Source organism: Gavialis gangeticus, unplaced genomic scaffold, assembly GCF_001723915.1.
Source record: "Gavialis gangeticus isolate Ggan-Ray unplaced genomic scaffold, GavGan_comp1, whole genome shotgun sequence".
Taxonomy (NCBI): domain Eukaryota; kingdom Metazoa; phylum Chordata; order Crocodylia; family Gavialidae; genus Gavialis; species Gavialis gangeticus.
This window is the reverse complement of record NW_017729032.1, coordinates 126,878,671-126,894,179: the sequence shown is the minus strand read 5'-3', so window position 1 is coordinate 126,894,179 and position 15,509 is coordinate 126,878,671. Positions and strand designations below refer to the sequence as shown.

Genomic DNA, 15,509 nt, shown 5'->3' with positions numbered 1-15,509 from the left:
GGGGCTGAAAAAACTAAAACCTTTTTTTTTTTTTTTTTTGGAAGAGGGGGTGGGTGGCAGGAAGATTTCTTATGGAAGAGGATCATTCTTTTGTTGTCCTACATTCTGTGTTTTTCTGCCAAATTAGACAGAAGGCTCCAAGGGCTTACAAGGCCCTCTACAGTATCACCTTCTGGTGCACTGTTGCTCCCTAAAAAGATGGATCAATATCAACCCTGCTGATTCGTCTACAAAAGTGAAAATCCTTGAATTACATTTTTGAGGCCATTATCTTTAGAATACAGGTGCTCCCAATGCAATGCATTTTTAAAGCCTGTAGATCTGCAGAAAAGCGCAGGCACAGCCCCAAGCAGTAAGCGTCTCTGATTTGGTTAAAAGCGCAGTTAGATTCTGATGTTAATGATGCTTCCATTCTGAGCCTGAGACAGAGGCTGATAAACATCCCTCAAAATTTCCATTATTTTGACCCTTTCACCCTCACACATTTATGTATGGCAGGGAGGGACAATGGGAGACTGCAGTATTAAATCAACAGCCAAGGTATCTTGAGGTCATAAAAGTATTGCATATACTTTTTCAAAACCGTTACAAACATGAGAGACCCGTGTTCATTTTAGGCACTAAGGTAGGCAAAGGGAGTTGGAAAATAATACTCCGTGTTACTTTTCTTAATCTATGTTTTTATTTGAATTAATCCACTTTGGTTTCACTGCCCTTCCTTGATGCTCTCTCTCTATGACTTGTTGGCATTGTGGCAGCCAGCACCAACCTAGAAAACAAATCAGGAGGAATTGGATGAGCAGCCATAGAAATTCCTTGACATGGTCAAAATCTGAGTAAAATCATTGGTGGGGGTTTCCCCTTCTTCCAAATTAATTTGAAATAGTAGCTATACAGCTGAAAATATCATTATCGGCAATTAACAGCACTCGACAGATGCTTATTAAACTTTTAAAGCCATTCTACTTTAAAGAATAAATGTAGGTATAGCACTTCCCAGATTTCCTGACCTCTGATTAACCCAAGACCACTTGATGTCCCTCTACTAACAATAGCACCGGTCTCTGCACCCCCACTTATCCAGACCACTAGTGGGGAATTTCTGAAATGATCAAGAGCAAACCTTTGAGGAAGCTGATGTGCAGCACAGTTTTCTGGCAGGAATTAGGTTACACACATACATGGATTTAAGAGACTAAACCAAAGGACAGGTTCTGTTTTAGGAGTATTTTGATTTATCAGTGATCATTGAAAACCCTTATGAATCTGCAGAACGTTGTGCGTCATTTAGAAACAAAATAACAATAAATCCACATTTTTAAATGACATCATCCATTCCTCACTAGTAAGAAATTCTATTATTAATTACCATTTGTTTCTTACTGTTACAATCAAACTTCCCCTTTCTTAAATCCTGCTCTGACACAAATCTACATCTATGTACTTACATAGAGAAATAGAAATAAAATCTATTAAATCAAAGTTATCTCTACAGAAGACTATAGTGTTATACTATAACATAAATATCACCAGAACACAATGGTAATTCAAAAGGTGACATACTTAATATATATTACTATATAAAGCCAGTGAACATAAATATTGCTTTCAGACTTGTGGAGTGAGAATTGTGGAAATGTCTGAGTGCTTTTGTTATTGGGGTATTTTGTTTTCTGAGATTATGAAACTAATTTTATCTTCTGTTTACTGCTAAAACTCAAATAAGCTATATTGTTATATGCTGAATCATAAAGGATAAATGAGATTCCCCTTCATGTTCAAACAAGTCTGCAACCTCTATCTTACAGAAAAATAAAGCACACAAACCCATCAGAGAATATAGAAAATCCAAAAAGAACACGGGAAAAACACCACTTTTAAATAGGGGAACACCTTTGTTCATTCACTCCACTTGCAGCAGATAATGTGTGCGCTTTGGGGAGTATTTTTTATCTATTAAATCACCTCATTAATCTCTATAACAAATATATTTGCAAAGCCAGAATTTAACTAACTAATCCTGTTTCTTCTTCCTTCCCTTGTGATTATTTTCTCCACGCTTCATATATCCCAGCTGGTCTAATAATTATTATGGACAGAAAATAACAAAGAGAAACACCTCCCTTATTAGATTTTGGGGGCAGACTGGCAAATGGAGTTTGAAACTACAAGTAAATTGGTGAAAAGCAACAGGTAACATTAAAAAAATCTCTTATTTTACAAACTGTGTGGAGGGCTCAGAATTGGGCAGGTTTTGTTTTTCACTTGTGAATATTTTCAAGTTACGGCCAACTAGACATGTTGACAATCCAATCAGAACCTTTTCTGTGCTTTTGAAAGTTACACGGTTACAATAAAAAAAGTGGGAAGGGGCAGAATTTGAAAAGATACGCCTATAACAATTTAACTATAAGAAGATTGTAATTCAATAGAAAATGAAAAATTCTCCATCTAGTTCTAGCCTAACAGCATTAAGGAGTCTGAAAAAAAAATAACTTACCCAATGCCTGTCACTTCAACCGTTTTAAACAATCACAGGATTTTATCTTAATTCTGAAATTAGTCAAGTCATTAGTTTGCTGAATCCCATCATATATTAATATTCTGATAGGAAAAGCCTGCATTATGCAATCTCAAGGGACAGGCCTCTCCTAGACTGGAGAAAGATTTAGCATTTATAAACTATGGCTTCCCTCTGAAAGTCAGGGCATAATCGTGAAGTAAAAGTGCTATTTAAAAAAAAACAGTTTGATCTGTGATAACATTCTCTAATTATGATGGTTCTGAATGTATTGAAAAAGGTACTTATTAATTTGCATATCAGACACATGCAAAACTGAAGAAGTAAAAATATTAATAATTTTGTGGGTCCATAGAGAACTTGATAATCTATGCTGTTGCCATGAACATCTCAGAATAGTTACAAAGAGCCCATCTAGGGAACACCCTGGCAGATGTTTTTAACCATAAGCTGACAACTTAAGCCCTGCCTATGGAACCATTAGTATCTTTTGCCTCCCATATTCTGTGGGTTTCAGTCAATAATATTTTATACACAGAAAGGTCAAAATGGGATAGGAGACACACAAATGGTGAGTAGGACCTGCATTTATGTTGTTCTCTGTGATTAATGCAGAATGATTGTGCAGTCAGAATGACTTCAAATCAGGGGGGTATTTTTAGTGCTTGATACATGATAAAATCATGACAGCAGCATTTTAATTGTAGTTTATTAAGATGGCATTGCATGCAATCAGTGCTTGGGATTCATCTGTGCTGCCTCTGAAGCAGCACGTGGGTGCAGGATCTGTCCCATGATACTGATTCTCACTGTGTGCTTCACTTCCCCTTCCCTTAACATTGATCATGTCCTGAATCTGGACTACTCCAAGGACCTCTTAACCATAGTTTCATCATACTATATACCTCTATACAACAACTGCATTTAAAGAACATTGGAATACATGTGGTTTACTACAAACAGACAGTAATATTATAGGATATATGATTTGAAAATTGAGGCTAAATTTAGTCTTTTTTTCCAAATCAGGTGCCCTCTTTTGCATTCAGACAGTATTCAAATTCAGGCTAATTGTGTTGTTCATATTACTTTGATGAGATGAGTTAAAGCCAACCCTTCCCAGCAATAATTAAGTGACATCCCTTCAATAACGTGGAAAAAATGGTAAGGAAAGTGCAGTGCAACTATAAAACGAAGAACAGCAGTGGTGGTAGAAGTTCTGCTCCTCTTAGCGAGGCTTCCCTATTGTGGTGTTGAAAAGCTGAGGCCTGACATGTAGCCAACAGAAAATTAATTTCTTGCATGTCCACTACTTTTCTGGCAGAAGTGAATTGCAAACTGCTTATCCGGCTCGCCAGAGCACCCTCACACAGCCTTCTATCAGGCTTCAGCAGCTCTGAGCTTTTCTATAAACAGCAGCCAAGAGAGCACATTACACTTGATCGAAAAACAACGACAAAGTGTGAGGAAAATGAATGCAGAGACTGTAGTTAGCTTCTCATTTGGCTAAGAACACACAGAGAGCAACTAACAAACACCATATGCTTTACCTGGCCAAGCACAATGGCCCATAACTAAATGGCTGACAACAGACACAATTTGTTAATGCAGCCACTCAAACAAAGATGATGTGCCCCCTCACGAGAAGTTTCTTTCTTACTGCAAAGTTACCTCTGAAGTACAGCTAATGTGGTCTAGTTCCCAACACTATTAGTCTCTGAAAAGCTCTCTCTGTGAGCAGAGTATTACTATAGAGAATTTATTATGTTAGCTTCCAACAGTATTTAGCATCATTCACAGATAGAAAAAAATATATATTGAAAGAGCTAATCCCAATGCAGTGTATTCATAGGAGCATAATACCTGAAGGTGTGTGCCTTGTTTCCGCACACCATTACAGTTTTAACTGGTAACTGCAGTTGGCAATGTAAAATAATACTTAAATGCCTTGTTTTTCAAGCTGACTAAAGAAATAAGATTATACTCAAGCAATGGGACAATAGGGTCTCTATTCACCAGAGAGCTACAGCTCCTTATCCATCCTCCCTTGGACAGCTATAGTGAGCAAACTGAATTCTGATGGACAGCCAAGATATGCAATCTGAATCATACTACACCACCCCACTTATTAAGTGCAGACAGGTGATGCTACCGACTCTTAATTCCCTTTTATTTTAAAAGTTTTTTAAACTAGTCCCGCATAGGCAGAAATTAAGGTAAGCCCTTTTCAATAACACAAATGTGTTTTTGTAATTAAAAGCCATAAAACAAGCACTGACAAGCTCCAGTCAGCATAATATAGATTATGCTGTTCAAACATTTTGCCATTCACTGCCTCCAGCAAAAAGCTGCAGGAGAGGAGGAGAAAAAAATTCCCTTCCCCCATGACTTCATACTCTAGTGCACTACACCACTTGTGGATTTGTACCTGGAGATTTACTTATTTATTTGTAATCCCCTGGCCCTGCCCTCACTCCCTCATGTTTTTATTCCTTCAAGACCACAACACATTCAAATCAAATGTAAAAAAAATATTTAAAAACATTTAGCAGAATTGATTTTTTTTAACCCTTCCATTAACACAATCAATCAAAAGTGTAAATGCAAGGGAAAAAATGACCCAGAGTCATTGCCTTGAAAATATTGTTTTTCTCCAAAAAAGTAAATGCTTTCTCAGTACCTCATTCACTTTGCAACTCTTGCTTGCCTGTGGAGAAGCAGTATGTTTCATACTCCCTAAGACAAGATGAATATGTTGTAAGGCAGTTTTTCTAACCAGATTCATGTAGCTCTTTGGAAGCTGTTTTGTTACCTGTTCATTAATGTTGTCCTTCTGTGAGCAAACACAACATCAATAACTTTTCGGATAGCTCACAAATTAGTATCTCAGTGTTCCAGGTCCTGGTCCCACAGACACCCCAGTCATGATTAACCTTACACATGCATGTGAAGCAATGGGGCTCCTCCCAAGCATAACATTACCACCACTTGAGGCTTACGCTAGCATTAGAGAGATCAGGCTGAGCGGGGCTCAAATTTAAGCAATTACAGCAATGTTTTAAAGTGCAAACATAAATAAAATGGCTCAAATGCTATTTTTGCCAGAAGCAGCATTTACTAGCCAGAAAACATTCATTCTTTCGCTGCATGACACAATAGAGTTTTTCTTGCAGTGTTGCTGAACCAGAATTAGGTTGGTTTCCTCGTATAACTAATTTTGAACATAAACATGTGGGGACAAGGTCCCAGGTATTTACATCCATAGATCTGTAGCTTTTACTTCCATGAACAGAGTCAGCTTCCTGAAACAGAGGAAGTATTGTGGAAATGTGTAAACAGACCAACCACTCTACAGAGTTTCACTGGCACAGCCCATTGCCTTTAGAACACACTTCTATTTGGAGGAGAAATGCTAATGTTTTTATTGTTTTTTCTCTGCCCCTCTCTGAAGAATAGGCTTAAATGCTGGAGTATAAATTCAGAGACTACAACTTACTATTTCAGCAATGTCTCAAAATAACAGTATTTGAGAATTAAGCAATGCAGGCATCATTCTAAAGTTTCCTATGTCAGTGCAATTCCAGTGTGTAGGTACCTTCCACAGTGTAGGTACAATCAGATTCAGACATTTTGCCCTTAAAAGTAGCAATAGCTGGTGCTGTACTTGGAGTTCACACCACACTGGGTGTGTCTACACATGTATTTACTGTGCAGTAACTTACTGCACAGTAAGCAGTTTTTAGACCGGTGTCTACACATGTAGGCGTTACAGCACACTAATGCTGTGTGCGCACCGATTTGGGAGTAAAGTTACTCTCAAGTCAGTCCACACAAACAGAGCTACTGTACAACGAGGCGTCTACACATGCTTTACTGTCTAGGAACTACTTGGGAGTAAATTTGCTACCTGCATCATGCAAGGACAGTAACTATGGCAACTTATGCCAACTCAGGAGCAAATCTGCATGATGCAGGTAGCAAATTTACTCCCAAGTTGGTGTAAGTCACCACAGTTACTGCACAGTACTGGCACGCACATGTAGACGTATGACTATACTGCACAGTAATTTTCAGTTACTGCGCAACAACATAAGTTACTGTGCAGTAATGGTGTACATGCAGACATGTCCACTGAGTACTGATGAAAGCCACTTCAATGTAACACATTTTCAGTTTTAGTGCTGTGATGCAACAAGGATAACGGTAATGTGGTCCTACCCTTCCTCCTCTCCCCCTTAGATTTTATTTTTTGCCATAACAGGGTAAGGGAAGCCCCATGAGCTTGTTTTTTGCACAACATGGAATTTCCCTTCCAACAGCAGCACAATGAGGCAGCTGAGTGCTTGGGGCAGCTGCCACACACAGAGGCTGTGGCAACTTCTGGTGCCTATGCCATCAGGAGGGGGCAAGGGGTGCTGCCTCAGGCCCCATGCTTTGGGGGATCCCTGCAGATCCAGGTCAGCTTCATGTCCAGCCACTTGCTCCCCACCCCCCGCTGCCGTGTATGGGCCCCGCACAGGCTGATTTGCCCCAGGTCCCACGCACTTTTATAGTCATCTCTGGCCATCAGTGTGATTGTGGCCACAGATAAACTTGAAAAAAAACCCCAAAACAGTGCTTTACTGGAAGAGGAAGCACATTAGTTTCACCCAGCACCCCTAATAGCTTTTATTTAATAGTTCATTCAATCAGTTATTAAATAAAAGCACCAAAAAAACACCAGAAAGCCCCTGAAGTGCCCAATCTATACAGATGTTGGGTGAGCCAGGTCAAACTACTGCAATGCCTCTTCTGGGCATGCACTGCACTTTGTGCAGAGGTGCGCTGAGCTGGAAGTAAAGCACAGGGGTTTTTTCCACATCTGTAAGCAGCCTGTGTGGCTGTGGCAGCACCAGTTCTCCTCCCTGCCCCACTTCTCCTTGGCCCCTAGGTCAGTGGCCAGGGCAGCTCTTCCAGTCACCCAGCCTTGGTTATACCGCTGCCCTCAAGAGATGTTTAAATCACATAATCTTGCTATGAAACAAAATGACAACCCTGCTTTTTTATTTTTAAGTAAATAATCTTTCTCTAGCCATTCACATCTACCTTATTTCCTCTTATTATTAAGGTTGTGTTTATGAACTTCTTATCTGCTTCATGGCAGAATATCAAGCAACATTTCTACTACAACCAAAAGCTTCTTCTTGCAGGGAACTTACCAAAGAACAACACACTCTTGAGATGAGTTTTGGCTCTTATGCAAGTGTGAAGTTCCCCCCCAGCCCCAATGTAATTTGAAATGTATTTTCCAAGAACAGAGCTTCAATAGAGAAAACACACAAACAATATAATAATGACCATAACTTAATGATACTCTATTCTGGAGGCAATGTTCAAAAGAAAGTGTGGTAAAGAAGACTGACTCACACTTTCTTTTATACAAAAGGGAAAAATTGCGTGTGGAACACATCATAAAAACTATATATAGACAGACTGCATTTCTTACCATGTCACCAGGCTTGACAGAAACAGCCACCACTGCTCCAGGCATCGGTGATCTCAAAATGCTGGTGGTGTCCTCCTCCACTTTCTCTGGCATGTACTTACTCAACTCAGCAGCAAGCTGGGTCAGTATTCTTAATTTGTACTTAAGGAAAGAACAGTAGGAGAAATGTTTTAGCCCACTTAACTCTGCAACTCTGATGAACACTTTGATATTATTTATTTAAAAGAATATCATACATTGTTTTTGACAACTACAGACATGCTTTTGTATTGTATACCATGCTACTACACAGAGTTGTCTAAACTATACTAAGTTTAGAATGGCTGTCAAAAATTCCATTTCCTGGGTATAAAAAAGAAAAGAAATATACAAGCAAATCCAAAGTGGCAATACCAAGTAACTAAAAGGACAGTATCAAATTAAAAATCAAGTTCAAATTTCAGGTTCAAGAATAAAAGTTTTTGAGTTTGTTTTATACCCCTGTAGCCTACCAAATACTATTCCAAGTGATCCTGGAGTACTTACATTCCACATACACATCATTATAACTAAATGCAATCAGACTGGGCCCCGTATCACCGAAACTTCTTCAGATTATTAACAATGAAGTAATTTTAAACTTAATTTTACTATTATTTATTCAGGATTTGCGTTTTCCACATCATTCAGCTTTTGCACCGAAAACCAATCAAGCCATTTTTCTTCTATGTTCCCACTTACACACAGAATGTTGCAATGTTTAGGCTGCAGACAGTTCAGGGAAATGTCTGAATAAATTGAAATATATTTAACTATTTTTGTCAGAAAAAAAATAAATATTTATTATGTTTTAAAAAAAATCTTCAACTCCTCCCTTCTTCCCATGAAAAACGAGGAGCCTGAACTACCTCATGACATCCTTTTAAATGAACTTTTTGTAAACATATGCACTGATACATCTATCTTCCCCCTCTACTTTAATTCTTTAAAAAAAGGTTGTACACTTTGACAGATCATTCATTGACATTATGAGAGTTTTTCTGTCTCAGTGCACATGAAACTATAGATAGAAATCCAGTAGATGGCAGCAGGTCTCTGTGTGAAACTACTTAATCTCTCTCATAAATTTAGAGTTAAAGAACAGAATTGCACTTCATCAATTATTTAAACAAAGCTTTCAATAATAAGTGTTTTAGAGTGAACTGCTTTTAAAATTCTGATCTTCATTTTGATGAGCTACAGACAAAACCGCTTATTTTCAACAGTATGTTTTCTACTGAAATAATTAATCCTTTTTTTTTTTTTTTTTTTTTTCGAGGGAATCTCCTTACTTTTCATTTTCATGAAAAACAACAGAGATTTCCTTACAGTGTGGGTAACGGAAGTCCAACTTTTGCTTTCGCCAAGGGTAAGGCAGGATATTTAGAAAATATAACTGAAAGGTAGTGAAGTACGACAGTGCAAGCTTTAAAAAGTAGATTTCTTTAGATAAAACTAAACAATGCAACAGTGGGTTATCAACCTACATGAATATTGCCTGGGTACTTGAAACGTGCAGTGAACAGTGTAACCATTTGGCTCTGAACTATGTGAAATTTATGAAAGATGAGTACAATTTACTTGAGCAAAATAAGATCCCTAAATGTAATAAAATAGTATCCAATGAAATTATAGCCACCACCCAAGAACTTTCAGGACTCAAACCAAAATATTTTTTGGGGGTATAACTGATGCAGCAGCATACATGAGCCAGTACCATTTTATATGCAAAAGCTGCATTAACTCAAAGCCTCCTACAGTCATTATTAGCATGGTGAGCTCACATTTTCAAAAACAAAGTAAGGTTAGCCATTTACCTCTCCGCCCAAATGACTACATTTAATGCAGTATGCTTCTTGCCATCTCTTTTTTTTTTAAATAAAATTGTGTATGTGAGTGTGCGTATGCACGCCTGCGTGTGCGTAAAGGAAGAGGGAATTGTGCCTAGAGGAGATTTGATAACATAAGCTGCAAGTAGAATTGCGACAATGTGACAGGTCAAATAATAACATCTTATGCATGTTTCTTTACTCTTGAGTGTATGTTTTGCAATCAAGACATACAAGTGTCTGCCAGTTTCTGAAGGATATGATCCTTAAGTGAAATTACTGTGCAAATAAAAGCTTTTTGCTCCTATTAAAATTCGTCTGAGTCATAAGTGGCAAGGAAAAAAAGCTTGCAGAGTGCATTCTGCTGTCAATCTAATAAACATTCTGTGCAGAGGGACTATTTATCAAAGATAAATTGTACTTAAAAGTCCTTCATTAAATCTATGGGGGGGAATATAATTACACCAAATTGCACAGTTTCAGTATCCATGGTTAGTGTTGTCTTTGTACTCATAGTTTGAAAATAATAAAAAAAATTCTAGCTCTTGGAAGAAAACAAAAATAAAGTTAGCTTTCTGGACTGGTACTACTGTATGGTAAAATAAATTACTTGGATAAGGTTTTAAAAGGTCATGCCTACCTTCTATTTAGTTTTCTAAGCTATGTATGGGCCTACCTTCCTACGCTGCCCAATCTCTAAATATAAACTTCAAATCCAGAATAATACAATTGGATTTCTAGGAAGGAATGGAATTATCCAGTTTCCGACACATCAGCGAGGTTCAAGTACTTAAACTAATTCCTCATTTATAGCACAACTTGCAGCTGGGGAAAAAAGTATTGCCACTGTGTTGTCCTTTAAAGTTCAGGTCTCCATATCAAGTTATGATATCCCTACCAAACACTCTGTTTTTACTATCTTTATAAATTTCATATCTTTTAGATTCCTTTCTCTGCAGGATGCCTGCTTTGCTTGGAATGAGATGTAAGAGTCAGTAAACTGAAAGCTTTCAAATGTAGGTCTTTGTTATTGATGAGCTGTTCTTTTCCCTTTTGTATTTGTTTATTGTTCTTTAGTCTTTTGGGGGGATAAGCGAGTTATTGTAATCAAAAAGTAAAAAATAACAACAGTAAACTTTTTAGGAAAGGCTTTTTCGGCACAGTTGGCTCACTAATGACCTTTTGGCATATAAAAAGACAAAGCAGTAGAAAGAAGGTTCCTTCTTTAAAATTATCTTTGATGTATTTATACTGTTGACTGGACTGACTAAATACCCACATAGCATTCTTTTGTAAAGCTATTTCTTAGCTCCCAGAAACAGTGTTACAGTGGGGGTGGCAGCGAGTAGCTGACCTAAATGGAAATACTAAGTGTAGTTTGATAAGAACAGCAAAGGCCTTTGGAAAAATTAAAGTAGTTAACAATGCTTCTAAAACAGAAAGAAGTTGAGACTATTCAAGGTGCCCTCATCATGTAATTACTACTACTGCACCTCTGCTTTCTAGACCTCAGACAACCCTGAAATCTGGAGTTTTCAGATCTTACTTATGGAAAGTGTTAGGAATTGGGGAAGGCGGGGAGAAGAAGGGGAGGAGAAATCAGGAATATAAAGTGAGGAAGGTCACAGAAGTTAGCATTACAAGCAGAGACCATAAGGTTTCCATTGGCCTAAAACAGAAGAAACATCTGCTGGAGTCATAAATAGATTGTGGGTAAATTTTAGCAGCAAAGAAGTCTGCCACTGATAAGATTTGAGCTCATCAGTAGTTGTCACTGGTCAGAGCTCAACTCTGCAGGATTTCAGAGTCTAATTCTGCCAGCCAAAGTAAAAGTAATAAAAAAGTACCTGAATGGAGCCATGCAGCATCTGGTGAGGTAGAAAACAGGTGTTTCTTTTTCATGGGACTGTTGTGTGTCCACGATCAGTGGGCAAAAATAATGATAGGGAAAGGGGATGTCAGTTAATAGCCTGCTTAGGGTAACAGTACACTATCTTAGGTCTCTCAGTAAATGAATATTACAACTGTATATAATGCAAAACCACTTCTCAAAACTAAATCTCTGTGACAAGAGAAGAGGGTGTAGTAATAGCAGATGTGAAGGGATAAGAAGATAAAGAAGAGAAAATGGCAAAGACAAGACAATACATAGAAAATAAAATTAAACAAAACAGAACAACATTATGAAAATCTCCTGGGCAGGGTATACAGCAAATAAAAGGGAAAAATAGGCAACCAACCGGCGTTAAAAGATGGCTGAGAACATAAATTAATGACCTCTTCACTTAAAGAGAAGATCTGTTGACTGTACAGGTATCTTGCCAGGTATGATAAAATATAATATGCCCTAAGCATGGTGCTCAAGCTGCATCCTGTTATTTTTTGCATTGTTTATTAAATACAATCTTCCCTACATACCTTAAACCCATCTGTTTGGGAGCTGTCAATATTCAAACTCCACTGGAGCCTTCATACAGTGGTCTAACATACCAATATACACATGTAAGTTATGAAGCTGTGTGGATTGCTGACCAGATGTGGATGTATAGTATGATTTACATTAGGTTTAGCTATGTTTTCAAAGCCTCTGCCATTCCTGTGGTAGGAATACATGCTAAAAATCCTATGTCGCTCAGGATCCACCAAAAAAACTCTGCTATGCATCGTAAGTACCGTCAATACACTTACAGTTTCTGAATTAATAAAATGTATTAACTGCAGCGATGTAATTTTCCTTTAACATTTCTAATTTGTCTCCTTCTCAGTTTCAAGTCACTTAACTGATGTCAACTGAAGTTTGGTCATCACAGCCCCATCAGTAATAGTTATTCAGTATTTATGTGACTCAGTAGCAAGCAATGCTTCTTTGTTGAACTGCTATCAGCACACTGTCTTTTTCACTAATTCTCTGTCCGTTTCAAAGTAGTGATCATAACCTTGTTTATATTTTCATGACGATATTTAAACTGGAAAACTCATATTCATTCCATACTACTTCCAGGTTGCCATCATCATCTTCTTTTTGAGATAAGGACTTCTCACTCAACAAAGAGACTTAAAATATTTCTTGAAACACAGGGACTGAGTTCTCTGTTCTGGAGCTGATTTACTTCCACAGTGTGGCAGTGAGGACTAACATTAACATCTCCACATAAACAACGGCAGCCCTAGGCAAGTGCAGGAGCAAACACTCAACATGCTACAAAATGACTTGGTGAAAAATGAATAGCCACAAAAATCACAAGTCTTTAACCACAGCAACAGGGAAGGGGGGGGTGGAGAAAAAGGAGGACAAAATCACCATCGTATAGCACGTACTCCAGAAGCAAAAATTTAATTAGAATTGTAATTCAACCACATTTCCCACTTTCAATTCATTGTGTGATACATAATTAACACTTTAGAAAAAAACTAACAAGGACTAAAACCATGCAAAATACATTCCCTCCACTTTAGGCTAAGGCTGAGCAGTCAGAATAAAAAACATACAGAATTAAAGCTTGTAGATGTCCTTCTCTTGGAGTTACAACCCAGACGAACAAGGTGAAATGAACAGATAGCAGCTAGAAAGCTGTGTGAGCCGCAGAGCTTTGTACATCTGCAGTCACTGGAGCAGCCTGTTAGCATAATGCTTTGACAACTCCATCAGCGCAGTCTCAAGGTAGCTGTCAATCAGGATGCATCATTTAATACAACAGCACACTGAGGATTTTCTCCTACAACCCACATGACAGCATATCTACAGCTCTATTTATATCAGCGCCCAGTTGTGTTTACAATGCTGTTGTAATTAGAAGAGATGCAACAGGCAGCAATATTATTCAGATTTCCATTTTGCCATACTGCCATGTAAAGTGCGATCTTGCTTCACAGAGTCATGCTAAATGACAAAAGCGCTATTTTCTTCAGTCTCTGTGCTCAGACAGCACTTCATTTGCAGCTATCTATAATTAGATTAATGGTGTAGTGCAGTACAAAGCAGGCCCACTTCACATCAGATAGCATATGAATTAGGACAAACACTTATTTCAATTCCAGGCAGAGAAAGCAGTGACTGGGGTATTTAGCATACCCTTTATGGTGGAATGAGATGTTAATTGTGTACCATTACCTCTAAACTGCTTGCTTGTTGTATAAATCACTGTGCTAATTGATGCAGAGATAGAAACGTAGCCACAGGCAAGAAAGCAAAGGAATGAGAGCTGAAGATGGTGGATAAAGGATTATCGAGTAAAACCATATGGAGATGAGGTTCTTTTGAAACCTGCCCATAAGCAGCCTTTCTTAAACTCCAGGGGGAAAAACAGTGCTGTACTGATGTGCAGAGGGGGGAAAAACTCATTTTTACATCAGGATTTAGGAGCAGAATCTTAAACAAAGTATTTCAGCTAAACAGGAAACTAAATAATGAATGTGTGCAAGGAAGCTCAACACATGCCTCTAAAAGGAAAATAAAGGAGGAGGGGGAAGGGAGGGAGCATGCCTCAACAAGGGTCCCAGCACTGGGTTCTTGCGGCCTGAGTTAATAAGTAACACTTGCAAACTATCTAAAGCATATGCTTTTCTGCACCATCTGGAGAACAGAAATACAAACCCTTCTACTGCACAAAATAAAATCACAAAAAATAAAATTGAAGTTGCTGCTGATTAGTTAAAGCCCATATTTAGGCAACAAGGACAGTGGCTCTGTATGACACAAGCTGTAGTAGCAGCAGCAGCAGTGTACTGGTATATATTAGCATACAGAGATATAGGAGGAAATCTTGGGAGATTCTTCCCACAAGTTGTGCACCCAACAGAATGGAATCTCTCAATGGCAAAAATAGCACTTCAAAAGGGAAGGACTACTACGCATCCAACGCATCCTAACCCAAAAGGACTGGCCACGTAGGTGGCACGTTCAGGCTCTCAATCAGCAATCCTCCTGTCTGTGGTATATATGCTGCTTCTTTAAGAGCGACATCAAAGTCTGCTAAGCAGATGTGTCTGTCTACCTCACAATCTGTTCTCTTACTATTACAGGGCAAGACATCTTAGGTGCTGGAGATGGCGCTACTCCCCTTTAAGCACCCCAACTTCCAGACCAATGCACAGAGACAGATTTTTGCCCTAAAAAGCTTACTGTTAAAAAGCGTAATAGAACATGTGTACAACCGAGGATTCAATTTACATTGTGGTCATGAGTGAAATACAAATATATGCCAACAGGTACCAGGCAATATCCAACTAATCAGTCATCTCCCTATTCTAAATGTAGGGAGATAGGTTGGTAGTTCAAGGACCACGTGATAAACATGGATAAATGCCAACTTTCAGCAGCAATCCACCGTACAGCCAATACTGGGGGTTACCTTTAAGCTGTACACAGAGACAGAAGCTTTCAGTTGCTACTCAAACAATATCAACTGCTTGTACACAAGTGTTCAAGTCTAACCCTAACCCACTACACCACAGGGTTCAAATCCACTTTGCCTACAAGGGTAAAGGCAGCATTTTATGTCTAGCTGCAATATTTTAATGTCTTACAACTCATTAAACACAGTAAGACACTGACACCCCCCATCTTTTCCTTTTCTGAAACAACTGATTTTTTGCCCTTTATTTGCTAGTGAGGATTTGGATGAGGTTTTGTTTTTGGGGGGGGGGGGGGGGGGGG

The 15,509-nt window shown here is 38.4% G+C and overlaps 1 protein-coding gene across 1 annotated transcript in view; it reads right to left on the bottom strand.

The window, feature by feature from the left end:
* The window catches only part of PCCA (propionyl-CoA carboxylase alpha subunit), a 569,837-nt gene that overhangs the window by 12,623 nt on the left and 541,705 nt on the right, over positions 1 to 15,509 (bottom strand). The window contains exon 22 of the mRNA XM_019523836.1: positions 8,007 to 8,147. Coding sequence (XP_019379381.1) covers positions 8,007 to 8,147 — 141 coding nt within the window. The remainder of the gene's footprint in view (positions 1 to 8,006; positions 8,148 to 15,509) is intronic.